Below are 27,568 nucleotides of genomic sequence, written 5' to 3' on the forward strand. Positions count from 1 at the left end.
TCCTCCGCACAGAGGAATTGTTGCCGCTTATCACTTGAGGGACTGTAATATAAATAATATTATTTTTTATTAAACCTACAGAGAATCTTCAGCTGAATTTGCAGCCCCTCTTTCGGCTTTGCATGGCTTTAAAGAGAGTTTCAGCTCATTGTTTAGCTGTCCGGCCCTCAACTTTACTCTTTTGGCTCACTCTCACAGAGCTCATAGTGTGGTTTTCAACAGACAGACAGAGTTAGAGATAGCTGATCACCATAGTAGAGCATTTAGCAGTTAAAAAGCCAGATATTTCTTCAGGAGCTGGTAGAGACCAAAATCAAAGCTTAAAGAGAACAAGTGTACATAATAAAACAATGCAGGTTTAAGAGGGTTCTCTCCCCATTTTGCACCAACATTCAACAGTCTTAATGGTAGAACTATACATCACAGAATGAGGCAGGAACAGCAGGTTCTTTACAGACAGCAGTTTCCTTAGACCACAATGCAATTCAGCCTCAAGGAATGCTGGTTATTGCCCCAAACTGATTACTAATTGTCACAGCCATAAAGGTAGAAACATATCAAGCAGTTTGATAGAGAGTATGAAAATGAAACAAATATTATCAGAGTAACTACATTTTTTAGGGGACTACAGACAAATAATGAAACACATTTTTGTCTGTTTTTCATTTTTCAGCTACATTTCATAGCTGTGTTAATCCAATTAAGTTTAAGTAAAAAATATATTTCTGGGTTAATACAATTCTTTTATTTTATATTAATAAAGTTAACATTAGTAAAAGTCTAAACCCTAACATCTTCTATGATGTAATGCAATGTTCCCAATTTTAAAACCACTCACCTAAATATTTTGCTTTTTCTAAGAGCCTTGCCCATCTTGCATAGTACAGTTTGTTCTGAATGTGGTCTCTAGGGGGAAGCCTTAAATTTGGTTGTGTGAATGTGATCACCAATCTGCATGTCAGATTAAAAGATGACTTGTTGGCAAAGTTGATTTAGATCTGTTGGTGTGCTTGAGGAAATATTATGGAGTGTCCAAGGTACAGGGAGTTTTATCTTCTTGGGAGCATTGACTGTCTGTGCTCTTAAAGCTTCATTGCAATCTCGCCATTACGTCGTGCCTATTGTATTTCAAGTGGATAGTCAATCATTCATATTCATCCTCTGGGGAAAATGGATGAGCATTAGTTTTTGAGATTGTGTCGTGGACAAAAAGAGGAAACATTGATTATATGTTTGTGTTAAATGAAAAAATGAGGGGTCCCCAAAACCATGAGAATTAACCTTCAGAGGACAATAAATATTCAGACCAAATTACTTGAGAATCTGTACAGTTGTTGTCCGGATATCTCGCCCTGGACCAAAATGTTGGATAAACTGACGGACTGACATCAACACTGCCATTCTAAAGGCCAGGATATTGTCCAAAATTGGTCACACGGCACATGTGATTTATTACCTCAGTAAACATTGTAAATATGAGTTTATGGTCTTAATCGCTGACATTCTAAGAAGTACACTGCTCATTTTTTCTGGTAAGTAGTCCTACATTATAAACAGACCTTTTTATCGCTAGCAAAAATAGCATCCGAATTAACATCACCATTAATGTGAATTACGGATATACCTTTATAACCAAGCTTGCTACTGAGCATTAGCGTTAGTTGCTAACGGTAACTGGCCATGCAGTGCCTCGCTCCTCCCCAGCTCTACCCTCTGGTCCATATATTTTTGCATCTGGATAAAACAAAAAACACAAGATGGCAACAGCCAAAATACCAAACTCAATGCTATTAGCTATTAACAATTAGCGGAACTCTAGTGAGTTGGTTTAGTTTAGGCATTGACCTCAAATGGTTAGGGTTAGGATAGATCGTCAGGCAGTGAGTCTCGTTAGTTTTTTGAAAATTGTTGGTTACCATCTAAACATCTAAAAACGGTAGTCGACAACCTAATGGGTGATGTCACTGTGACTACGTCCACTTCTTATATACAGTCTATAGTTTCCCCCCCATCACAAATTGAGAAACAAAAATCCTGTGAAGTGACAATGAAAAAAAGCTCAAATCATTTTAGGGGATCAACAAAGTCAGTACAGTTGGTTGTTGGTTTACAGTACAAAAATACAATAAGATCTGATCTTAACGCTGAGTTGAACCTTCAGTTGATTTCTTTGCTGCTGCACTGATTGCAGCGTTTCCATGTATACACAGTATGTGTCCGACTGAGCCCCACAGACTGGAGATCAGAGGTATTATTGTGTGTATTTTCTGGGAAAGGGATAGAGGAAATAGCTGTAGTCACCGATGGACTCACAAGTATGAGTGCGTATGCAGGAGACATTCATCACAGCTCATCTCACACACTCATTAAACAAGCTGAGATGTCCCAGCGGCTCTGCTCTGTAGTAGCAGTGTCAGTACTAATTACCTCCCGGGGTCAGAGAGAAAACCTCATCATCCCACTTTCACAGACAAGTCTCTTTCCTCTTTGCCTGACTTCCTTTGTTCTCGTTCATTATCCAGAAGAAGTCAGACATTCTCACACTATCCTCTTTTTCACAATGTCCCTCTGGTTGATCACCCTTCAACTACCTTTTTCTCTCCATTCAAATTCTCCCTGCCCCCATATTGTAATCCCTATCTCTTCACAACCAGGGCTGGTAGTGAGAAACTCATTTACACCGAAACGTGACATCCGCAAAGGCCAGAACTGCTTCTGTTTACTGAAGGTCTCACCTGAACCGCTCTGTTTCTTGTGGCAAGTGGCAAAATTTTGACATGGCAGCGGTGAGAGAATATATTCCCCTTTCTGTGTCACTGCTGCGAGGCCGTAGAGGTGACAAATCAATGCTTCTCCGTCAGACAATAAGAGGTAACCGTGGTGCTATGGTTTCCTTGATTATAAATCATTTGTTTCTGTTTTTGTGTAGGTGATTATCCAGGCTGAAGGTCAGCAGAAGAACCTGGTCAACTCTATCGAGTCCCTACCCCCCCGAGGTGGACCCCTTTCTTCTCTGGATGAGGTAACATGCCATGTATTGTGTAGGGCATACACAATACAACTGATGCTTTGTCAGTTGTGTTTGGAGGGAACGTTTTATTCCCCACATTAAACAAATATTTGTATTTGACGTTCTCCCAACCCCAGCATTCAGGCTGGGTCGACAAACACAGGACTTTAACCCATGAGGAGGAGCCTCAAGAGGAACCCTGGGTGGGTTCTAGATGAAACCCTTTTAATATATATAAGTATGATATAATATATCTAGGTATTATTGCGGGTTTCTTGTTAGCACCCTTAGGGCCCGATCACACCAGGACAACTCAAAACAGGCGCGGCCACTTAAAAAATGACCATTGGCACGACGTGTTGGGCAAAACAGCTGCTGATCCTGTTACGTGTGCAAACAGGCAATTGAAATTAAATAAATGGGAAAAATATGACTCAATGCAGACATCGAGCTCTTGCTGTTGCTCTGCTGTTGAATGAGTAGGACGGGAAAAATTATATAGTTAATTTTAATAAAAAAATGCCTATACAAGCCTTTCGTCTCCCTTCGTCTGTTCCGACCACATCTTACAACATCAAACCAGGAAGGCAGTGGTAAAGTAGTAAACCTTGCTTGATTTGATTGGCTGCCTGAGCTATATGAGGTTCTTATTAATAGTCAGTGTATTCACTACATTAGATTGTGGTAGGAAACCCCACTTCACAACACCAAAACTATCTCTTTGAGCTATGAAAATAAAACCCATCTTAAATTATAAGATAGTTTTCATTAAATGGCTCCTCTTTGCTTAAGAAGCATGACCTGACTTAGGACAACATGTGCAATTCCTCACAAGATTCCAAGAAAAAAAGTCTATGAGATTAAACAATTCATGTTGGAATGGCTAAGAAGTCACCAGCTGCTGCTTTTTACCTGACATGGTTTCAGCATGGGTATGTAAATCCGACTTTGCTCTGTACGGGGATCCTGACCAACCACTTGAAATTGTTCACGCAGTTTCGAGAACATGATTCCTCAGCGGCATTACATCCTCCAACACCTAGCAAAGCCAGAATCTGTGGTGTTTTTCTTGGTACTGTCTGGGGCCACAACACTTAGCTTTTTTAACATAGGCTAAAATGTAAATGTTACTGTTGGTCAAACTGGAAGCATCTCCTTGTGCTCCTCCTTCTCACATTCTTGTCTTTCTTTCTCCTTTCCATTGATCAAGGACCTACTCCTTTTTAAGGCCACCTCTGCAGCCACTTTGAGCTGCCTTGGGGAGTGCCTCAGTATGCTGCAGCACAATGTTGTCCAGGCCCTCAACCAGAACCAGAACCAGAACCACACCCCTAGTCCCAGCCTCAGCCCCAGTTCAGCTGGTTTGAATCAGGCGTCTTCCGCAGAGAGAGTCAAGTCGTGGAGTCAGCGCTGCAGCTCCGGTGTGAGCCAGGCGGAGCCCGGTGGCCTCAGGTCCACCAGTCAAAGTCCGACTCACAGCTTCCGTGAGAGCCAGAGCCTCAAAGACAGCAGCAACAGTGGAAAGCGAGAAAGTGGCCACAACCACATCCAAAGCCAGAGTCAGGCCAATGACCATGCAGGTGAGTGGAGTGATGGCTGGTCAAATTTGAATTATCAGTGGAGGACAGGGTATATATTTGGTATCTTTGACCTTTATTTGTATCATGAAACCCTGGTAAATCAGATGTAAATGCAGGCAGAACGCAGTGCATCATCCGGGAACCACCTCTCGAGCTGGCTTCTTAGCTTCTTAAAATATCCTCTGACTGGTGATGCTTCCCTTCATATGCCCAAGCACAACTGCCCAATTAGAGGAGATGAGACTCATTCACTCCTTGTCGATTGGTCTTTTGTTAGCAGGATGCAGTACTTTGTGGGGAGGTAACGGCCTCTCTGCACACTTCACAATAGTCTATGTGTTGGCAGGGTGAATGATAGTAAAATATTTTGGGTCAATGGGCTAAATGCTGGATTGAATCCATAAAACATAAAGTCATACAGTCATACAGATTCTTTATAACAGTTTGAAGTATTTGATGTAAATTCGAGTCCAAGCAGCTATGACCAACCTTTGGCTCAAAGCCCAGGTCATATGGTTATGATCCATTTGATAGCCAGTTCGAAAATGTGCTTTGTCTCAAGTTATCACCAGAGCCTCCTTGATTTTTGCTTTATTTGAAAGCCAGGCAGCTTGACATATTTTTTCATTGCTAGCTGTGTGTCCCAATTAGTTGGTTTCAGCTCAACGAACCAGAATGTTAGGTTAAAGCAAGATGTCCTTACTTGACCGACTGACCGAAACGCTGCCACGATGGTTATAGTCCCTGTAGGACCCACTCATTTCAAATCTTCCTGGAAATGTGTTTACTACTTTAAATGTTATACAGCTCGCACCTAATCTGATTGAAAATGTTATAACACCAATTAATGTAAAAAAAAACTTGACCAATAATGTGATTACATTTCCTAGCTGATATTGTAATAACATTTATACAGATAATGTAATACTTATCAGGTGGGTGATGTTTTTTCAAAACTAATGGTAGAATTATTTAGACTAATGTAAAACAGGATGCTTTTTTTCTTGGAAATGTATTTGCAGTTATACTAAATGTATAAAACTATTATTGTTATGTTATCCCAGTGGTTCCCAAACTATGTCATGTCAAGGACCCCCGAACTTACACAAATTAGACTACGGAAACCCATTTGATAAGATTTTGTCCGAGAGTACCCCATCTGATAGGATATTTTGCTTTTAAATGTTTTATTACAGAGTGTATGAAACCCATGAGCAAAATAGTCATACATATTGTCATTGTATTATTTATGGATGCAATTAAAGTGAAAATATAATGTAATCTCTAGGCTTTGAACAACAGATGGCATGTGGTACGTTGTTATCAGGTAGAGATGCATGAAACTAAAATCCCTGTCAATGGGAAATGGATCCGACCATAACCCCTACTGATGTTGGGTGCAATGATCGTCCATTAGACCAGAGTGGATCTTAGATAAGACTCCACCAGAAGATGTGATAAGCGTTACACAAGCAAGCAATTCAGACAAAAAAGTCGATTCAATCTCTATGAAATGTTCTTGGTCATCTGAGTCAACAGAGATTCTAATTGAAAAAAGTGCCTGTTCTAATGAAAATTCTGCATCCGATATATATATATATATGTGTATATATATATATATATATATATATATATATATATATATATATATATATATATATATATATATAAATATATGTATATATATCTCACATATTATGATGAAGGAATACAATCACAGATTTTCTAGTTTTAAGTGGGGGGATTAATTGCATGATAAAGCAAAGTTATCATCACTTAAAAATGTTATTACAATATCATCCATCTATCCATTATCTTTAACCACTTATCTTGTTCAGGGTTGCGGGGGGCTGGAGCCAATCCCAGCTGACATTGGGCCAGAGCAATATCAGTCGGTACATTTTACTAAATGATTGAGGTTTTCAGGTTTCATTTTCAGGCCTTTCTTTACATTATAGGGTGCTAGAGTCCCCAAAGGATGATTACATTTTTTTTTTATTAACCTCATCCATCTTGTAAAGCCAATATCTAGTTGAAATGTGCTGATGAGCAACCCTTTGGTCCATGTCAAGGTAAATCTTTAATCTCTAAAACCAACTTCCATCAAATTTTCCATGTTTTTTTGGGGCCCAGAGGATGAATCTGTATCACCGGTTTAAGGAAACAACTCAGGAAATATCTAAAGCCGTGGTAATTCTTGTCTCCTCAATGCAACTTTTGTCATTCCATAATGCCAGGACGCATTAACGGTCTGTACGCTCTGAGATCAGATTTTTCATTGAGTCAGACTCAGTGAAGTGTAAACAGCATGTGGGCAGAATCCGGAAAGGATCTTTCTCCCACAAGGGAGTTCCTCTCCAGAGGACAGTAAAGGTAAAAGCTGAGACCCGGTGTGAGTCCTGTTAGGTTACTGCTTAATCAAAACCCAACATTTCCTGAGTAGGCTGCTTCAAAATAAAAGCTTTTAAATGACAAAATAGCTGCTGATTTTTATTGGGAAGAATTTATAGGAAAATTAGACTATTAATACCACATGGAGGACTAGAAAACAGCAAAAATAACAGAATTGATAGGAAATGACATGTTTTTATCCAGCCACTCCTTTGACCACAAAATATATGCAATCACTATCCGATCAGGCATGTCGCAATAAGGACACAGCTTAGTTCCGATGACAAAGAGCAGCTGTAATAATGTACTGTGGATATTCGTGCTCTCTAAAAGGTGAACGTTTTGCACCTTGAATACATTTGCTTTGATCTAGCCCATCCTAAGGACAAAATGCAGACTCAGTCCACCCGAAGTAATAAACCCTTTTAATGACCCTTTGCCAAAGTTTAACTTTTGTTCTCATCACTAGTAAGACTCCAAGAATAGCATAATCACCAATACTAGTTTCTACCGTTGAGTAAGTATCTTCTAATACAGGAAACCCAGTCTCAGCTTTGCTATCCTGCTGCTGCGTTGTTGCCAAGAGGAGAATATTTGGAAAAATAAACTCTGTATTAATTGTTTTGATGCTGATGCTATTGATATTTCCCTTTCCCTCCAGATAGTTCCACTGGATGGTCCAGATCTCTTTCTGAGAAGCAAGTAAATATTGGTGAACAATCACATCTCTCATCCTCTACCTGGCCTTCTTCCACCCAAACACACAAGGATCCTTCTGAGGTAATCCAAACCACAATACTTTATCATACATCTCCTTGTTCCATATGCACATTTTACAGTGGCAACATAATTCTCAACTAGCTGTGCAATTATTCAATTCCACAGCTCTATATGCTCTTCTTGCTGCTTGACGATGCATTGACTTTGCTTCAGTGACCAAAGTTAATTACATTGCTGTTGTTATGGTTTGCATTACTCTCAAGCGCGTTTATCAAAATGCTTGTGTAAACCCTCATATACAAAACATTGCACCCAACCATTCCAGCCTTGACAAAAATAAATGTTATTTATATTTTATTTAATCTTTTTAGTAATCTAGCATTGTCTAAATGCTACAAGATCTGTAGACTAGTTCAGTTAGTAACATCCTCAGTTTTGAGTGCAACTTGTCAAATATGGTTAACAGGGGCAAAATCTCAGATATATTTACACTACATGGGGACAAACTTTTCTGTAGATACCACATTTACTGAACATGGACAGAAAGACATCAGGGATGGACATTGGCCTCAGTAAAGCTATAGATTACAGCCTGCAAAGTACAGCTGTTCACAATGTAATTTTTTTTGTACTTACCGCAGTGTGCAGCTGTATTCTTAATCTGCAAAATATTTGCATTATAAAAAGAAAAAATATTGTTGTTGCATTTCCTCTTATATAACCCAGTTGTAACATTTCGGGTTAGGCCTTCTTCCATGGGCGGCGGTGTTATAAATGGTCTGCAGACTCAGTAAGCATCAAGATGTAAGACTTAACTCTGGAACACTAGGGGGGACCTAGTTTGCACTTTTACTGGTGTACTGAACCAAGTCTTTCTGGTTTTAAGGGCGGGGCATGGTTCAAAGTGTAAAGTTTATTAAAGTAAATCTTGAAATGACGAGGTCCACTGACTTCCTTGAGGACATTCCCCGAGGGCCAAATCTAGCAGAATATTTGAAAGTGACAGACAAACAGATGTGGGTATTTGGCACAAAGCTTTGTAGCAACCCCTGCATCTCTGCCAAGGCCTTCTGATGCTCCAGCAGAGGCAAAGGAAACACAACACTCCCCCCAAAAAGTGGTCATCTACCCCATGTTTATAGAAACATGCCAGCACTGTGTTTGTGATATCATTGTCTATTGTCCCGTCCAACTCGTCCAACTGAGCAGCTCCAAAAGATACTGTATAATCTGCCATCATGGCCCAGCACCAGTGATAGCTGCCCTCAAATACATCTCCAGCACAGAGTTACAGCTGATTGTGGTAGAGGGGGGGTAATGTAATGTAGATTGGTCAATCAGCACACACAGCTTTTGGTGATTTTCTTTCCTCTGCACTGTGCTGTTTCAGGTTGTCTGTCTGTCCGTCTGTATACGTACATCCATCTGTACCATTCTTGTGAATGTTATATCCCAGAAACACCTGGATAAATGGCTTTACATTTTCTACAAATGTCCACTAGGACTGGAAGAGGAGCTGGTCCGATTTTGGTGGTCACTGTGACCTCACGGTGGGTTCCATTCTCGTGAAGGCGTTATCTCAGGAACACCTGGAGGGAATGTATTTGAATTTGGAACAAAAAAGTCAGCCTGAACTAAAGGATTTAACTAGTTTTCGATAGTCAAAGATCACTGTGACCTCACAAAACCCGTTTTTGGCCATAACTCAATAATTGATATGCTAATTATGATGATTATGTGTGATTCACACAAATGGAAGTAAACCTAATTTTCCCTGGTTGGCGGAGGCATACAACAGCGAGTTTATTATGTTTTCAACCACTGTTTTCTTAATTTTTGCTGCCATATGGTTTATTTTATATAGATATAGATATTGGCTGAGTGCAAAGCCCACATTTACTTCATTTAACTCTTGTAAACTCACATTAGTTGGCATATCTGTTAATGGATGGCCACGCCTACAGATTTTATTGGCTTAATTGGATTTTATATTGCCATCTTTTCAATCTGTGCTGCGTTCAAGTGACACCTCTGTGTTCCCCTACTTTGAATGTTTTTTTTTTTTAGCCTTTTCAGTACCAAAAGCAGTTATGACATTACATTACAGTCATTTAGCAGACGCTTTTGACTGTAATGTAATGTAATGTAATGTAATGTAATGTAATAACTGCTTTTGGTACTGAAAAGGCTAAAAAAAAAAAAACATTCAAAGTAGGGGAACACAGAGGTGTCACTTGACATCCACTCCTCTCAGTTGACATTCTCAGTCCTTGCTCACCAGCGACATACTCAACACTTTGTCCCCAATGAGCCAGTCGTTCTCTGCACAAAAAAACCAAACAGTTGCTCCTTTTACCAACGGTCGGGCATTGTAAACGTCATAGCTGGCTGCAGTAGCGGTAGCAGATAGCAGGCAGCAGGGCCAACCCTGCTAGCAAAGCGTTTCCGTGTCTGGTTGTTGTCATATCTGACTCTCTGTGTTGCCCCTGTTGAGCCAGGCTAACATTGTTGTAATGTTACTCACATAACGTAAAGTACTGTGCATGCTCTTGCCGCTTGCCAACAGATGAAACCAGGCAGACCAAAGCGGAAGCAGAGGAGCTAAATTGCATCACATTGTGCACCCTGGGTATTGTAGTTTAGTTAGGATTATCATAGATCTCCTACAGTAAGGAGTAAAATGTAAGAGTGACAGCGCTGTATACCAGTGAGAACCGCCCCACATCAAACACTGATCCTCATGCAAATTTGTACAACCAGAGTTCCTGTAACACTCTCTGTCTATGACCCTCCTGCTGCCTTCAGTCAGGAATTCTGTTTGTTTTCTCTCTCTTTCTTCCTCTCTTTCCGCCTTCCTCTTCCTCTCTCCTGTAATGAGTGCCATCAATCTTAGTCCTTGGACCAAAGTTGAGTGAAGTATTGATGTCTGTTATGCCTCTCTGCCTCTTATTTAACTCCTTTTTCTATATAGATCCTTTGGTATCTGTTTTCCTCATACTGTCTGTCTGTATTAAAGGGGACACATCGTGCTCATTTTCAGGTTCATACTTATATTTTGGATGCCTACTAGAACATGTTTACATGCTTTCCTGTTCAAATACACATAATTTCTCTCTTACTGTCTGTCTAAATATACCTGTACTCGGTCTCTGTATGAAACGCTCCGTTTTAGCGCCTGTTTCTTTAAGCCCACTTCCAGAAGAAAGCAAGGTATGCTGTGATTGGCTTGCGAGTTTGAAAAATGAAGCGAATGTGGACGTTTCTTAAACATGCAATATTTCTACAGGCAAGCGGGTGATGACTCCTCCGATTGTATAGAAGTCTATGAGAAAATGACCCTTCTTCTCACTTGATACCTCAGTAAACTTTGTGAACATGAGTTTATGGTTTCAATCGGTTAAAGTCTTCTGCAATACAGCGGGATGTTCATTAAGTAAATAAGGGGTCCAATTTAGAGTAAAATAGACCATAAAGCAGAGTATGATTTAGAGTGGGCAACCTTGTGATTGACAGCCGTATACAGTGTCTCTGCGACGGTGTCACTCCCCCGCAGTCCAATAATGGTCACCTCTCATACGGATGCTAAAGGGTGCCTCTGTGCGTCGGAATCAGACGTTAAGAGCTACTGACCAAGCATCGCCATTTGGAGAATTGGGAGTGAGAACGGGTTGTGTGGACACCTGGGGGATAACCATAGATACACTGACCAGAACTGAAAAAATGGCTAGCAAAGATACAGCAAGACCACTGATACTAATAATTATACTCTACTTATACAAAATGTTCATAGCATTACCACAAGCAAGACTAGACCACGTGTTTGTTGAGTCCATACATTTTCCTCCAGATCTAAATGTGCCACAATTTGAGTTACGGTTTAAACAGTCCATCCAGTTAATTTCCCATGGTCCTTTGTGATTTGCTGCTGTCTCAGCAGAGTGACAGCTGGTTCATTTATCTTGACCTCCCTTATCATCTCTGATTGACACCACACTGAATCCATTCCCTTCATGCATCCAGGCCGTCTTCTGGCTCAGTAATCATTTTCTGATCAACTCAGATTCAGTGCCATCCAACTGATACACTGATACGCTGATACACTTAGACAGCACACACTATGTGATGATATAAGTTCACTGTTTTTCTGGAGAATTTTCTGGACCTCGAGTTGGCTCAGCTGTCATCATGTGACCTAAATATTAGATATATGTCATGTGGTTGTGGATGGGGGAGGTGATAACTCCTGTCTCTGCTCTCTTCATCTTCCTCTGGTCGGTGACCTTTGACCTCTTCCCAGTGGATGCTGTGAGCAGTTTTCATCTGGTGTTGAATGATGTTTCTAGTGTTCATTCAGTCTCTTTTCCAGAGTCCTTGCTGTTTCTCTAATGGACTGTTCCCCACAGCTGTGACAGGTGATGTCATAATGATGTCACACACCACTACAGAGAGATCTTAAGTAGTTGAGTGGTTTGTAACTTGAACACTTGACGATACTGGTCTGTGTGAGTTGGTTTCCTGTACATTGTGGTCCAATTTGCCCCTATCAGTTGTCCCATGAACACTGGTGCCTAGGAAACAGCTTACTGCCTTCTTCCTGTTTACACCTGAACTTGATGTGTGGGGTTGACGTCAATGTCGGAGCCGGAGAAGTGCAGTTTTGTTTAGTTGTTGACCATGTCAAATACCAACTATTAACCTGTACCAGAGTAGTTAACACAAAAGAAGGACCATGTCGTAGATTTGACATCCATTATATACCATAGTGATTTAGTGAAACTCGACCCATAAATAAAGACCATAAACCAACCACTACACTGAAGCATCTCTTGGTGAAACGGAGCGGTGCCTCCCTCTGTCTCTGTGATTGTCTTGTGTGGAGGAGCAGGGCTGTAAAGAACAGCTGTACAGAGCTCTGCCACCACCATTAGGTGGGCAGTAAATATCCCTTAAAGGGGATGAGGACAGTGTTATATTACACCTAGATAGCAGACCCTTACATGACGGGAGAGAGGTGGAAACCATCTGCTTTCAGACCACCTGCACACCCAGAGTGAAGTGTCTGGAGGGAAATAAACTTGAGCAAAATAGCAACACTTTAACAATACAGGGAGATCAGTCTTCTCATCAGACTGAGTTTCTTTTTTTGTTTTCACTTCATTTTTTCTTCTCAGTTCATCATTTCAGTAGCTCCCGTGACCCTTAACAGGATAAGTGGTTACGGAAAATAAATGAATGAATGAATGAATTTCAGTAGCTTATTTTCTCCTTCTCTCTCTTTTATCCTCATTTTATCTCTAAAACAGTCTTTCTTCCCAACACCAGGGGGCGACAAATAGCAAAAGCCTGTCCATGATCATGGCAGAGGTAGAAGAGCTGTGGGGAGACATCTGGGATGATGGTGTTGAACGCCATAACTGTTACCAATTCAAAGGAGTAACATACCAACTCACACCCTATGAGTTTGATAGTAAATGCTATGATACAAACACACCTTGGACCTTGCTCGACTGAATAGCAGACTACAGGAAAATTTACATTTTTCAACTTTACAACTTTTTGCTCAAAACATTATGGCTTGAGCTGTTAAGGTCCCCGGGTTTGTAAATTATTTAAAATGAATTAATGTATCATTGACATAAACAGGTGCACATTTAAAGAGTTTACTTCACTGTTCAGAAAAGATGCTTGTACATGTGTGTTGACTCAGCAAGCTGATCTACACGGGAATCACATTTAAAAGCAATACAGATTTCCCGAGAGCCTTTATGGCATTTTATTCTATTACATTTTTAATTTCACCTGCTAAATGGAAATTTGTGCTTTTAATTACATAAATCAAAAAGGATTCCAGCATAAATTGGCGCGTTAAAAATTTAACAGAATGCAAAATTACCTGTTGGGTTTTACACACTGCTTTTTATGTGTCGCCCCCACAATGCTGAAACAAAACCTACGCCATGTATAGGTGAGAGTGACAAAGGACTCAGATATGGCATAACAAATTTAAAACTTATCTTAATAAGCCATTAATCAGCAGTACAGTAAGTCCAGTGCGGTGCGGACGAGATGAGCAGCTTCTAATCAAGGTACATCACCACGATAGTGTTGATGTGTGTTCAAAGCCCTGACGGCTCGGGGATGATGACACACAAACGGCAGACTAGGTCTCACTGTGCTGGGCAGAGAAGCTGCTCATGCACAGCAGACTGCAAACAGAATACTGTCAGAGGAGAGGAGAGCATCGGCGGCCGATGTTGCCTGTCTCTCAGCGGGGAAATCAAAGCTCTTTAATGACATGTAGCAGATGTGTGTGTCAGTGAGGAAGTGGTGTGTGACAGTTAGCGGAGGCCTGTTCCCCAGCGCTCTGTGACAATACCATCACAGTTTACTCAATGAAGCTTTTTAGGTAAGGTCCGAAAAACCTCCAGGGTTTGGATGACAAAGTACAATCATGATAATGTTTCTTGTTAAGACTGTATGGATTTGAATTGTATTCCAATGTGTAGTGTTGTACTCGCTGTGTGTGCAGTAAGGTTGTAGCTTGTAGTCTGTAGTGGCAGGAGGTGGGCTGTTATAGTCAGAGTTAATAGACTTGAAACTTTCTATCAGACCTCTTCTCCCCTATCATGCATCCACCCTAAATATTCCCATGATCCACCTTCTCATGATTTGGCATAAAATCGAATGGTTGTCAGCTAATCCCACTCTGACGTCACTGCTATCCCTCCACTACATGAGCATGCATGCATGGGAGGTCTCTCCGTTTGGTGTTCTCCCTGCTGATGTTGGCTCTCCAAGACATGTGTTGTGACCCGGTGGCATGGCTTACATTGATTGCGAGGCCCAGGATCCTTCTTGATTGGAAAGAGACATGTCCGTCGTCCCACGCACGGACGATCATGGACATTTCTGGCTTCATTTTATTGGAAATAATTAGGTACCGGACCTGACATTTTTTCATCATACTCTTCTGCATGCTTTATTGTTATAGCTGCAACCAAAAGGTAGTTTTTTTTGTCACAAATTTCAAAGAATTGGTGCTTTTTTGAAGCATGACTTTGACTCTACGAAGTATCCCGTACCCATACTGTTTCAACAGTATCGTATTGTCGCTCTAAGTGTCTAATACATATACTCTAGAGCTTTATTTCACATCTGTCACTTGATCAAAGGGAAGGTTTGTAGGATGGAGACATCTAGAGGTGAGGTTGCAGATTGCAGCCAATGGAACACCCCTCCGCCCGCTAAACTTAACGTGTCGATATAGCGTGCTGTAGGAATTCTTCTTAATACTGGAAATGAGTCAGTGTTTTCTGCCCTTCCAGTTCCCTCATCTCAAAGTCAATGAGATATTTTAACATTTTGTTCTCCGTTGTAAAATACGTCAACCACTTGACAATTTGTAAGTCTTTTGAAAATGGCGGTTGCTAACAAGTGACTAAATGAGACTACTAAACATCATCACTCTAACACTAGCCCGACTTTAGCTTAGCCGTGGACTCATGTGACCGTGTGGTAGTTCCTTTATTCCTTTGTTTAATGTGCTGCTGCTGTCTTGGCCAGGACACTCTTGTAAAGGAGATTTTTAATCTCAATGAGGCTTTTCCTGGTTAAATAAATAAAAATAATAATAATAATAATAATATAAAATTATAAAATTGGTGTTCATTGGTGAAGAATGTCTTGCTGAACAAAACGTGAAGGTATCATAAATGTTTGTTTGCCACAGAGCTCATTCTAATGAAGAAATCCCATCGACTTGTTGTCGAGGTAACCAGTGCAATGCTAACTTCATGTTTGCCTATAAAATACATTATCCCTGCAGCACTCCATACCACATTGATAATAATACCATCCACATTTTTCAGATATTTTCATATCTAAATAAATTAAATCAGGTGGCACCATCAAGCCTCTGTATTCAATAGTGATGTTTTATGAACCACCTTAACCTTTTTAATCATGAGATATTTTCTTATATTTATAAGGTAAGACCACCATTTTTTTCTTTGGTGAATGCAATGGGCCTCCGTAGTCCCACCAGGGTACTCGTCTCAGTATCAACAGTGCTGTCCAGAATACTGGAGTATGTAGTGTAGAATTGGGACAAAGCTAAAGCCCTTTACTGCCACTATATTTCAGCCTTGCCTGAGAATGAAATTCCATGTAAAGTCAGGATATGCCTGTGTGTCAAAAAGCAAAAACATCGCAAACAGTTGCTCCTTTTACCAACGGTCGGGCATTGTAAACGTCATAGCTGGCTGCAGTAGCGGTAGTAACAACGCAACCATCCACTGTGACACATACACACCTCTATGTTGTATACACTGGTCTCTGTCCTCCTGCAGTCACTACATGGAATATCCCAACTCTTTTCTGTCTTCATAAGTGCTGTCATTACTCTTCTCTGAGGGACCACCCACTCATTAATTATTCAGGAGCAAGGAGCTTTTTAAAGATTCCTGCTTCATTCTGCTGTGACACACATGCCATGCGCACACTTGCCAACACGTAACATACTAACAAACACGTTTACTCGCAACCGTTCATTCTAAACACCACATAAAAGCTTCAAATACATTGAGAAAGTGAATAAAATGTAAAGTCACGTTTACACATTAACACACACGTAATTCTCTGAGTAGATTTTTTTGACTTACAGGCCATTGAAGTAAAGCAATGTGAGTCAAAGGGTATGCTATGTATGAGGGGGGTGCAAAACAGGGGAAGCACGTCAAATCATTTTTTATACATCAGGGAGGGACATTTTTTTTTTTTATAGGCCAACAGGAAGTAAGCACCGCCCTGGTTCCCGTGACAAAAAGCCAATAGGATTTGCCATTTAATTTTGGATTCATGCAAAGAAATAAGTTTGGTGGCAAAAAAAATGTATGGTACACTTTTGTTCAGCAAGATAATCTTCACAAATAAACACTGCTTTTATGATTTCTAAAATGTAAAAACAATCGTCAGAAGTCTCAACCGCCTTTTGTTAAAGTGGCCTTATTATGCTTTTCTACTTTTTCCCTCTTCTTTATTGTGTTATATATATTTTTTTACATGTAAAAGGTCCATAGAGTGTAAAACCTGAAGTCCACGTCTAAAAGGAGTTACCCTCCCCCTCAGAATCACTGCTCATGAGCTGCCTGAAACGGCTCCATTGAATTCTCTCCTTCACTTCTGTAACTTTATGAGGTCACAAAAGGTAAAACTCCTTCCGGCTAGTTTGGCCCTCAAACAACAAAAGAGAGAGACGGAACTGAAGCTCCGGAGGTAGAGTTTTTTGAAATGTGAAACGTTGACCAATCACAACAGAGCGGGCTAGCTGACCAATCAGAGCAGACTTTGCTTTCTGGAGGGAGGAGCAAGCGCTACAACGGAGGATTTCAGAGAGAGGGTGAGAAGAGGTGCTGCAGGACAGCCAGGATGAGAATAAGAAGGCTGATTATGAGCATTAACGCATGTAAACATGTTGTAACTGTAACATGAGATAAAAATATGCACCCAGAAAATAGCAAAATAGGTCCTGTTTAAGACATATAAGAGCTTCAAAATTCCTGACAGGGGTATTTACTTACGAATTTCATATAGTAGAACAAAGCTTAAAATATCTTAAGCTTGTGTTAAATACAGACTTATTCTTAGCCATCTAAGCAAAAACCCATTGACTTTGAGACGCGGGAACTTTGAGACGTGGGAACTTTGAGACACGTAACAAGCATTACTCATTTCCAGGTTTTAGGAATCATTCCAATATCAGCTGCTCCGATTCAACAATATTGGGCAGAAAATAGCGTGCATCCAGGCTGAAATTCAACGGTGGTGTTGTTCTGTCATGAGATTCATTCATTCATTCAATCTCCGTATCGGTAACCGCTTATCCTGTGAAAGGGTGGCTGGGGGGCTGAAGCCGATCCTAGCTGTCATTGGGTGAAGGCAGGGTTCACCCTAAACAGGACACCAGACTATCACAGGGCTGACACATATAGAGACAGACAACCATTCACGCTCACATCCACACCTAGGGGCAATTTAGAGTCTTCAATTAACCTAAGCTGCATGTCTTTGGACTGTGGGAGGAAGCCTAAGAACCCGGAGAAAACCCACACTCCACACAGAGGTCCAGTCTAGTCCGGGATTGAACCCGGCCCCACTTGCTTCGAGGCAAGAGTGCTACCACACCACTGTGTAGCCCCTGTCTTGAGATGCAGTGACTTAAACCATGTAAGAGTAGAGGATTGATATTCTGCTGAAGTGCAAACACAGCAAGTGTGATGATACAAGGAGGATTTGCATTTGCTTAAGAAGTCAGCTGTTTGTTTTGGTGATAACCCTCACTATATTTCTCCAATATTCCCTTACTTTGATGTGAATACAACAAATAATGGTTATTTATGATTGAGTGGGGGTCATGTATTTTCCAAGCCAACACAGACAATTTACACATATATAAGTGTCTATAAACAGAGACAACTACACTTATATCATAGCATAGAATATCAAAATCCCTGATTAATCCATCATGACAAGGTGGTGATGTGCAGAAGAAACCAGTTGATCTCTTAAGCTGCTGGTTGCCATGACAGTGAACACGGAATTAATAGTTCAACCTGAATCAATTTGATGGAAGGGGTGGAGGATGGATTACCATGAGATTAGAATGGAGTTGACAGAAGTCTCATCTTTCTTTGGTTTTCCTCTGTCATCCCACTCACCTCACTGCTCTCAATGTGTCTCTTTAGGTAGCATGCACATATTTAAATATGTGACCCTGTGTTTGAATGCCTTGTCGCATCTTCTGTCTATCTTCAAATTCCTTGTATCATCTTTCCACTGTTTAATAAAAGTTAAAAAAACAGAAGAAAAAAGTGGGAGATAGTCAAGTGTTTGGTCTGCAGCTGATCAGCTTGCTGGGAATAAAGACGAGTCATGGTGTATGAGAAGGATTAAGATGAGGGGGATGGACGTTCAAAAATACCCACGGGCACTAATACACACACCATGCACATACACACACATTCATAGAACTTTGCTAAATGAAAATGGTTTTGTTTGGTTTCATTCTAGAGTTTAGCTAGAGGAAAAACTACAATGTTTTCTACTAAATTGAAGTGGAGCAGAACTATAAAGTATCAGAAAATAGAAACACTAATTAGTACTAGTGCCTCAATTTCTAAAAAAAAAATTTCTATTTAACATCTTTAAACAGAGTAACAATTCGTTTTTAGATTTACAATAAATAAAAGATGGTTTTTAAAATGTCAGTTTATTGCTGACAAAGGTTTGGGTTTCAATAGCATTTTATGAAATCTGAATCTACTTGAACATCCCTTATTGAATTTCTTTATCTTCAGCTTTAACCCAGTCGCAGAAAAAAATAAAATGGGGATAGGTTGGACGTTTCTGAACCAAAAATATTTTTCATAAATAGGTTTCATCTTTGTATTATGCTAGCAGAAACGCACAATGCAACATGGTGAATGTTGTGAAACGTTTGGTTTGGTTCAGGCAACAAAACAACTTGGTTTAAAAGAAAGATCATAATAATAATAATAATAATTAAGCCTTTATTAGTCCCACAATGGGGAAATTATTTCTCTGCATTTAACCCATCCCGGAGGAGCAGTGGGCTGCAATGAAGTGCCCGGGGAGCAACTTGGGGTTAGGTGTCTTGCTCAAGGACACCTCAGCATGTTGCTGGTAGAGTGGTTTGAACCAACAACCTTGTGGTTATGGGACAAGTGCTCTACCTCATGTGCCACAGCCGCCCCAAGATCATGGTTTGTGTTAAAATAATAACGTAATTAACGTAACAACGTTAACGCATGTAAAGCGTCATAACTTTACGTAACAAGCATTAAGTCATTGCTTACTTTTGGTTTCACACGGGACATGGACAGTGGTTCCCTGAGTGAAAGTCCTGTGTTTATTAGACTCACTCCAACCGCACTCAGTGGAGTAGCTCCCCTGTTAAACGTGTATTATACTAAGTAACTTTCATTAACCGTCGCTTAATATTGTACATCACTTGCTTTACATGTCCCTCGTACTTCGTCACTTGTTTTGTGCAAAAGCGTCAATATTCAACGGATCCATGATTTGCAGAAACATACAATGTCAAAAGAATTTCTGGTGACTGGGCTGTCAGCTTTCAAAACTTTAAAATAATTTAAAGTTATTGTTGGTTGAGAAGGCAGCATGATTACGATGCACAACCCATAGATTGAACCTGAATATAGTGAGCCGCAGAGCAAGATGGCAGCTATGCAGCGCTGTGTGTACCGATAGTTCTGTTAGCTGTTTGCCAAAAACACCTCAAACTGTTATCCCCTCTCTGTAGCAGTTAAGAGTAGTGAGTAAGGAGTCAGCAGTCAGTCAAAGGCATATATAACAGTCAATAATAGGTATTTTGAAAAATTGTGAGTAACCGCAACTACGAGAGGTCCTTGAGCATGCAGCCATAACTGGCCGCCAAAAGTATTATACGGTTTGCTGCAGCAGAAAGCGAAATTAGCTGTGGACAGACACAGTCACTCACAGACCAACTCGCACACGCGACCCATTGCATTATCGCCTGGTGGAGATAATGAACCAGGACCATCCCTTGAGGTTTCCACAAGGGTTTTCTTTGTTTTTTTTAAAAGAATGGCATAACTGGGCTTGCCTTTGACACTAAGTCACGTGCACCGTTGCAGAGTTGACAATAAGGACACACGGGAGCAGCTGCACTCAGCACTCAGCCCACAGTTGCTTCCATAGTGGTAATTACACAGACTGTACCACAGCATTGTGTAGCCAGGGGTGGATGGAGGTATAGAAGGAAGAGGGGGATGGGACATCAGAAAGAGGACATAAAAGCAAATGAAGAAGGAGCAACGAGGGAGGGAGAGGAGCGAGTGGAGGGAAGAGGGAGATGGTGAGAGGGGGAGGAGGCATTGGAGTAGGGCAGGTTCGGATGTAAGACAGTGTGTATGGGCAGGGGGCGGGGCTTATGCAAAGAGGGAGGTGGGTGGGGATAGAGAGGATTGTCGGCATCACTGTTAATCTGCCTATCAAAAGTGTAGCAGGCAGAGCTCTATACTCTCCCGCTTTCTCTTTCGGTCCATCTCCCCTTTCCTCCTTCCTCTTCTTCTTCTCATCTCACCTCACTTTCTTCTCTTCATCGTCCATGTCTGTCAGCCTCTCCTAACTCTGTCACCCTACCCTTGGCTCTGTCTGTCACTTGCTGTGGTAGTATTATTGCTGGGACATCAGCCAGGGTCTCTCCCATCACCTCTCTGTCTGTCTTACTTTGGATGGTGGACATGAAATCTAGCAGGACTCCCAACAAGTCAGCAGTGGCTGCATGCCAGCCCAACCACGTGAGTGGGAAATCACTACAGTGTGTGTGTGTGTGTGTGTGTGTGTGTGTGTGTGTGTGTGTGTGTGTGTGTGTGTGTGTGTGTGTGTGTGTGTGTGTGTGTGTGTGTGTGTGTGTGAATTGTGTGTAAGTGGCAGGGTGGGCAGACGATTGAAACAGCCCAGCCATTTACAACTTGTAATAAACTTTCTGGAGCTGGGCACACAGATAAGAAAATGTGAATGTGTGTGTGTGTGTGTGTGTGTGTGTGTGTGTGTGTGTGTGTGTGTGTGTGTGTGTGTGTGTGTGTGTGTGTGTGTGTGTGTGTGTGTGTGTGTGTGTGTGTGTGTGTGAGAGAGAGAGACTGTGTGTGTGGCACAGTCTTACATAACCTCGGAGTATACCCCATTGTTAATGAATTATTCAAAAGAAATATATTCCTATTTTAGATTCTCAGTCTTAAAGGGACAGTAACAGTTTTGTGACTACTCTTGGTTGTTGTGTTACCCAAAGACTTGGTCAGTTGCCTAAAGCTTTAAACTATGATGCTCTACGTATTCCTCTACCATCCGTTTTGCACATGTCAAAGGGTATAGGCAACAAAACTACTTGGTTGGGTTCAGGAAAAGATTGTGGTTTAGGTTAAAATAAGTATTTTTCCCACATGGTTAAGTAGGCTACATTACTCACGCAACGTAGTAATGTTACATAACTTAAAGTAAACCATCCACCTGACCTCCTCCCTACACGGACTGTATCACTCTTCATACTATGTAACCTCACTTAACACTGTTTTCCCGCCCAGGCAGCAAACTCCGAGTCTGAAAAAGAAGCCACTGCAGAAATGCCTTAACTTGCATTCTTTCTAATGGCCATCAGGGGCCGACTCCTCTGGTCACAAAAATAAGTCAGATTGTATAGATGTCTAAGAGAAATTGACACTTCTCACTTGATTTAGTCCCTCAGTAAACATTGTAAACATGAGTTTATGGTCTCAATCGGTAGTTTCAAGTCTTCTTCAATACAGCATGATGTTCATTTAGTAAGTTATGGTCCCACTTAGAGTAAAAAAGACAATAAAGCAAAGACTGTCCTCAGTAATCTCGTGGTCAATCAGAACTGTGTCAAGGAACATTTGAATTCAAGCAAACTACAGACACAATTTCCACTGGTTGATCCCCCCCGAAAAAATCTCTCGTTACAAGCCTGAATATTAGCAGTGTTTCTGCTCATATACAGTTATGATCACCGTACAGCATCATTACTATGCGCACGCAAGGTACCCTCATAGGACTAACAGAATACAACCATTTGCATTATTTATGGTGATGATGACTTGGGGTGATTTATAGTTATGTTTCGTGCCAAAGCAATTTAATAGTTAATGTGTATTTGTTGCATACAACCAAGACATAATATCGTGAATTTCCAACTCAGACCTCATGAAATGACTCGTAGGACAACTTCACTGATAGCTGTTGAAATGAAGAACCAACCCTGAGCTGCAGTTCATTTCCATATATGTCAGTCAGGCTGTCTATACTACCACTATAGGTAATACAGAAATTAATACAAAGTCTCTGTAAGATCTGCGATGAACACACTTGCTCAGGGCTATTTTGAGTCACAAATCCTAGTTATTTATTGATAATATTTAATATCATTATACGTAAAGTTGTGTATTTGGCATTTTTATTGTGAACAAACAATGGAACTATATGTAATGCACATGTTTATTATTGCCTAAAAGTAGGTATTTAGATTTGAAAGTAACACATCTTTTAATGTAACATGTTTTCCAAGTGTTTCCATCCACCACCACCCCTTCTTACCGCCTTAGTCGACTTAGACTCTGACCGTCTAATAATCACCCGGATGGGTTCACATTGGATCTAGTTGAAAAGCCCAGTGCTCCTCATATACACACTAAAATGTGCCTTGTGCGTTTGTATCAAGACGCAGAGGGTTTCTGCCCAATCGTGGTATTTGACGCCCTTGAAGGGAGACCAGGCCGGGTTAGTGATGGCAAAAATGTCTGTCCAGCAAACCACTGCAATCAGTAGCTCAGTTCCAATCAGGGCTTTTCTCCCATTTTTAGACTCAGAGTTCTGCAGTCACAAAAAAAGAATGTATTCATCATGAAATGAAATAGAAGGGAAACGTAGCACTTGTTTAACAAATGTTACCTTACTTTTAAGGACATGTAATTGGCATCTACGATCGTGCACCTGATGCTATTCCCTCCTGTGTAGAGGGAGCAGCGGTTACCTTCATTCAGGGCAATGGGCAATTTGAATGTTGCTTTAGTTGCTAGTTTCCCTCGTCTTTTTTATGAATTATGGTTTTCATTTGAGGAATTATTTTTCCTGCCTACCATTTTGGCTTCACATTAATGATTTAGAGGATACATTTACGGAATTATTGTTTTTCATTCATGATATTTACAACTTATTTTTTTACATTTGCATTCCTCTGAGCTCAATTTCCCGGCATATCCATGAACTTGATATTTTATTTTTTTACATGGGACGAACTACATGGAGCTGAATTGGAACTCACAAACTTGCTCATTACAAAAAAATGAAGACATCTACCTAAAACCAATCCTGACTGTCCCTGCACTTTTTTTCTGCTTCCACATGTTACAGTGTTAAACTAACAAACATCACAAAGAGTAATGATTAATTGGCCAGAGAAGGGATCTCTTCTGAGTCCCCTCTATGCTGTGGGGCCTGGCTGCTCCTTCTTACATTATGCATTAGCAACAATAAGAGTACGGCTCTCTTTCGCCTCAGCTGCTGCAGATGGAGGATCCAATCAGAGTGCTGGGAGGCTGGACAGGGAAAGCCGTGATGGACTCCGGAATCTCTCCAAAACCATACTTTTAATAATGACCATTAACATTGAAATGATTCCATTTGAATGCCACAGTTTCCTCTTTTATTGTCAGACTCTTCAAATGTGGTCTTTAAGAATCTTTCCATTTGTTCAGTTAGAATAATTTGATGATAATAACCTAATCTGGAGATAAGAGGGATGCGACTTAGAGACCGGTCTGTCCTGTTCTTCTGATCAATCGATTCATTTCATGCTCCAGCTGAGGATGTACAGCCCAGTCAATAGGCAAAGTAACAAACAAAGGAGGGAAAATTAGATAGATGGGAAAGAGGTTGAGAAAGGATGGTAGTTGTCTTTTCACCAGGCCGGGTGATAAGACTCCATAACTCCATGTAACTTTGGCAGATATCTGCTTCATGACAAGTTACTGCCATTATATGGTCAAGAGGCCCATCGGAACATTCAAGCACAACCCAGTTGCCATAAAAATTGTTTCCCTAGTGCGTTTCTGCAAACCACAGGACACAATGAATGTCTATGTTTCTGGACAGAAGAAACAGGGAATGTTCAAACCCAAACTGTTGCCTCAAAGGCGAAAGTGCATGATTATCTAAAGGGTCATTTTTTGCTGTAGCGTCTAAGTATACCCTGAATTGGAACAAAGAGGCCATCACCTCAACAAACAGGCAGAGGCCAAAAGGTATGTGGAAGGATTGTCCCAACCTTTTGACCACACAGTGTACGCCTTAAGAAATACTAAATGAGAGTGTTTGTCGAGCTGTACTTTGTTTTGATCTTCCCAAACGTCCCATACAGTCTAAATAGACAATGCAACATGCTGATATATGCATTATGTCTGCCTATATCTGTCTATGTCCCTGTAGTCTGACTCATCGGATGTAGACTGCGGGTATAAACCATGGTGTTCTCCTCCCCTTCCGCTATCTATGCTATCTATTTCATGCCTATGCCTTCTTACTAGCTTTACCAATAGTTATTTGTGTCTCCACCACCAGGGACTCCAGCAGGGCCAAACCAGCAGCCAAGAAACCCTGGATCCCTGCGAAGAGACCACAGACACAGAGGACAATGAAGAGGAGGACCTGGGAGTTCTGGATGATCAGCGAAGCATCATGCTTCACCTCCTGTCACAGCTCAAACTTGGCATGGACCTCACACGGGTAAATGAAAGGTTCTGCCTTCATCATTTAGGATTTAGTAGTGTGTGAAAAGACCAACGTTCAATCAGAAAGCCCCTGTCCAAGCTTTCTGACAGCAGACTTCTACAGCTGTGCGACACAGCGCCATCCCACAACTTTGTTCTGTTTCATCTAAAACAATGCTGTGCGGCGAGGTCCAGGGGAGGGGGGCTGTAAAGCTTACAGTCAGAGCTGCAAGCCGCCTTCACCCCGGGCCTTTCAAACTGACATGGAGCTGGCAATGGCGGAATAAATGTGCCCAGTGGACCAGCCGGCCCTGGGGAGAGCTCTCACGAGGGGATCCTCCAGCATCGAGTGGCCGTACCTGACCCACCGAGTTGACTCCCCCACTCGAACTGCTGTTGTTCAAGTGATAATATAGTAGTAAAAAGTATTAGAGAAGTCATAATTCCCCAAATATAATTCAGAAATGATACTAGTCAGTATTTGTGAACCGTTTTTTGTTTTTCACACTCCATCATGGTAATATATAAGCAAGCATACTTTATTTCATGAAGGCAGCAGGAGACATGTTATATTCCACAGTGGGTGGTAAACACTATTCAGGTATAAGTGAGAACCGGTTGGATTAATGAACCCATCCCGGCAGTGTAGACCAGCGCAAATGGGAGAGCACAACACGCATCGCGTTATCAGTTGTTACCATCAGTGTACCGTGGTGAAACTAGTGTCTATATTTGGGCCATTGCTGTAAATAATACACAAGGAAGATGTTGTCTGTTTTTTGTTCCGTCTTTATTTAACACTTGCCTTCCTCTTTGTCTTACCACCCCCCCACCCCCCCACCCTCTGTGTTTTTGGGTCGTAGTTAACTGTCAGATGTCCTCTGGTCATGTGATTGCGATGACTCTCTCAGACCAGTGAGCTCAATCTGATTACTGCTGGACCAGTGCTCTGGATCGCAGGGATAATGTGCGGGCAATGTTCAACAGAAGGGGGTTCTGACCTCGAATACCTGAGAGCGGTGGGGGTTGGGGGAGGAGGGGGGGGGGGGGGGGGGTTGTAGGCAGATTATGAAAGGGCTGGGGGCATTCTCGTGATCCAACTGTATTGATAGAACCACATTATTCATCCTGTCATCCAGACATCTGCCCATCTATCCAACCTTCGTCCTTCTGTCCATCCCTCCATCCATCAACCATTTGCTCTTGCCATGTCCATATTGACTGGTGGTGTTGTAGTGTGACAGGGATCGACGTTTTGACTCTGGCCCTCCGGTGTGGCTCGATCAAAACACCACATTTGACTGCGAGGTGTCATCGTATGGACAGTCAGGTTGTGTAACGGGCTGGGCTTTATGTAATCTGAAGGCCGATAAAGAGTCTCAGCAAATTACAAAGTACAATTTACCCCATCACATGACATGAAACCACACCGTACCATTGAAGCTGTTAGTGGACTGTATAGTACATATGGGCCAGTTCAGGTGTCAGTGCCCTGATGATGTTTGTCAGGAAAGAGATGGGAAAGGACACTGCTCGCTATAGCAATGTTGATTCTGCTACTGCCTAAAATACACATAGAGCTGTCAAACAGCCCTCTGTCTTAGTTACCATAATATAACTTTATAGATTTATCAACCTTTAGCTGGGATGTGTGTGTATGTGTTTGTTCCTTTAACAGTTCTTTGCTTTGACAGTCTGACATTTAGACAGGATATCCATGTCTCCTCCTCTATTTGCACGTTCTTTTTTCTATGAGCCCTCCTCTTAAGCCCCTTACCTACTGGACAACAAGTATTTATCTGCTACAGCTGCGATCTGAAGTTATGGAAAGATCATAAGGTTAAACACGCTAATTTTGCCCCTTTTTTGCTATTTGAATATATGATAAATAAAATCAACAGGGATTTAGACTACTATTATAATTTATTAAGACACGATTAACATGCTCTCCTCAAAGCCACAAATGTTGGTGGACGCCAATGACTAGTGTTAATATGAGTGTTCTTTAGAACTGTAAGCTATAGGTAAAAAAAACAAAAGCCCGAATTTGATCTTAGTTGTTGCATTTTCCTAGGTAATCATAAGAAGCCCTTTTACTAAAATTACTAAAAGAGTGTATGAGTGATGTGATGGAGGCTACGCTCAGAAGAAAGCAAAAGGATGAAATGAGAGAGAAAATAAATCAGATACCCCTGTCAGATTTCCACTTTAGCAAGACGAGGAGATACAAACAAAAATTAATTAATTTGCCTAGGATGAATCAACAGGAATCATAGACAAAGACAATGTATTCCCTCTAAATGTAATTGACAATGCAGTTTCCTTGTATTGGAACCTAATTTCTGGTATTTAAGGATAAGAAGGTATCGGGACTGGAAGGATTTTAAGGATGTTTTTGAGGACATACAAGTCACATTATGGATCAGACATCAGCCATCCGTCTTTCATGTTGAGAGCAACAACACCTCTGTTCACGTCTTTTATACCCACAATTATAGGACGTCTGCACAATGATCACACAGTAG

General features: G+C 41.1%; 1 protein-coding gene across 1 annotated transcript in view; it reads left to right on the forward strand.

Annotated features, from left to right (window-relative positions):
* The window catches only part of LOC129109242 (oxysterol-binding protein-related protein 10-like), a 64,220-nt gene that overhangs the window by 18,044 nt on the left and 18,608 nt on the right, over positions 1-27,568 (forward strand). Inside the window, exon 4 of the mRNA XM_054621264.1 lies at positions 24,907-25,059. Within this exon, the coding sequence (XP_054477239.1) occupies positions 24,907-25,059 (153 nt within the window). The remainder of the gene's footprint in view (positions 1-24,906; positions 25,060-27,568) is intronic.

This window comes from Anoplopoma fimbria, chromosome 20 (assembly GCF_027596085.1).
Source record: "Anoplopoma fimbria isolate UVic2021 breed Golden Eagle Sablefish chromosome 20, Afim_UVic_2022, whole genome shotgun sequence".
In the NCBI taxonomy this organism is placed as follows: domain Eukaryota; kingdom Metazoa; phylum Chordata; class Actinopteri; order Perciformes; family Anoplopomatidae; genus Anoplopoma; species Anoplopoma fimbria.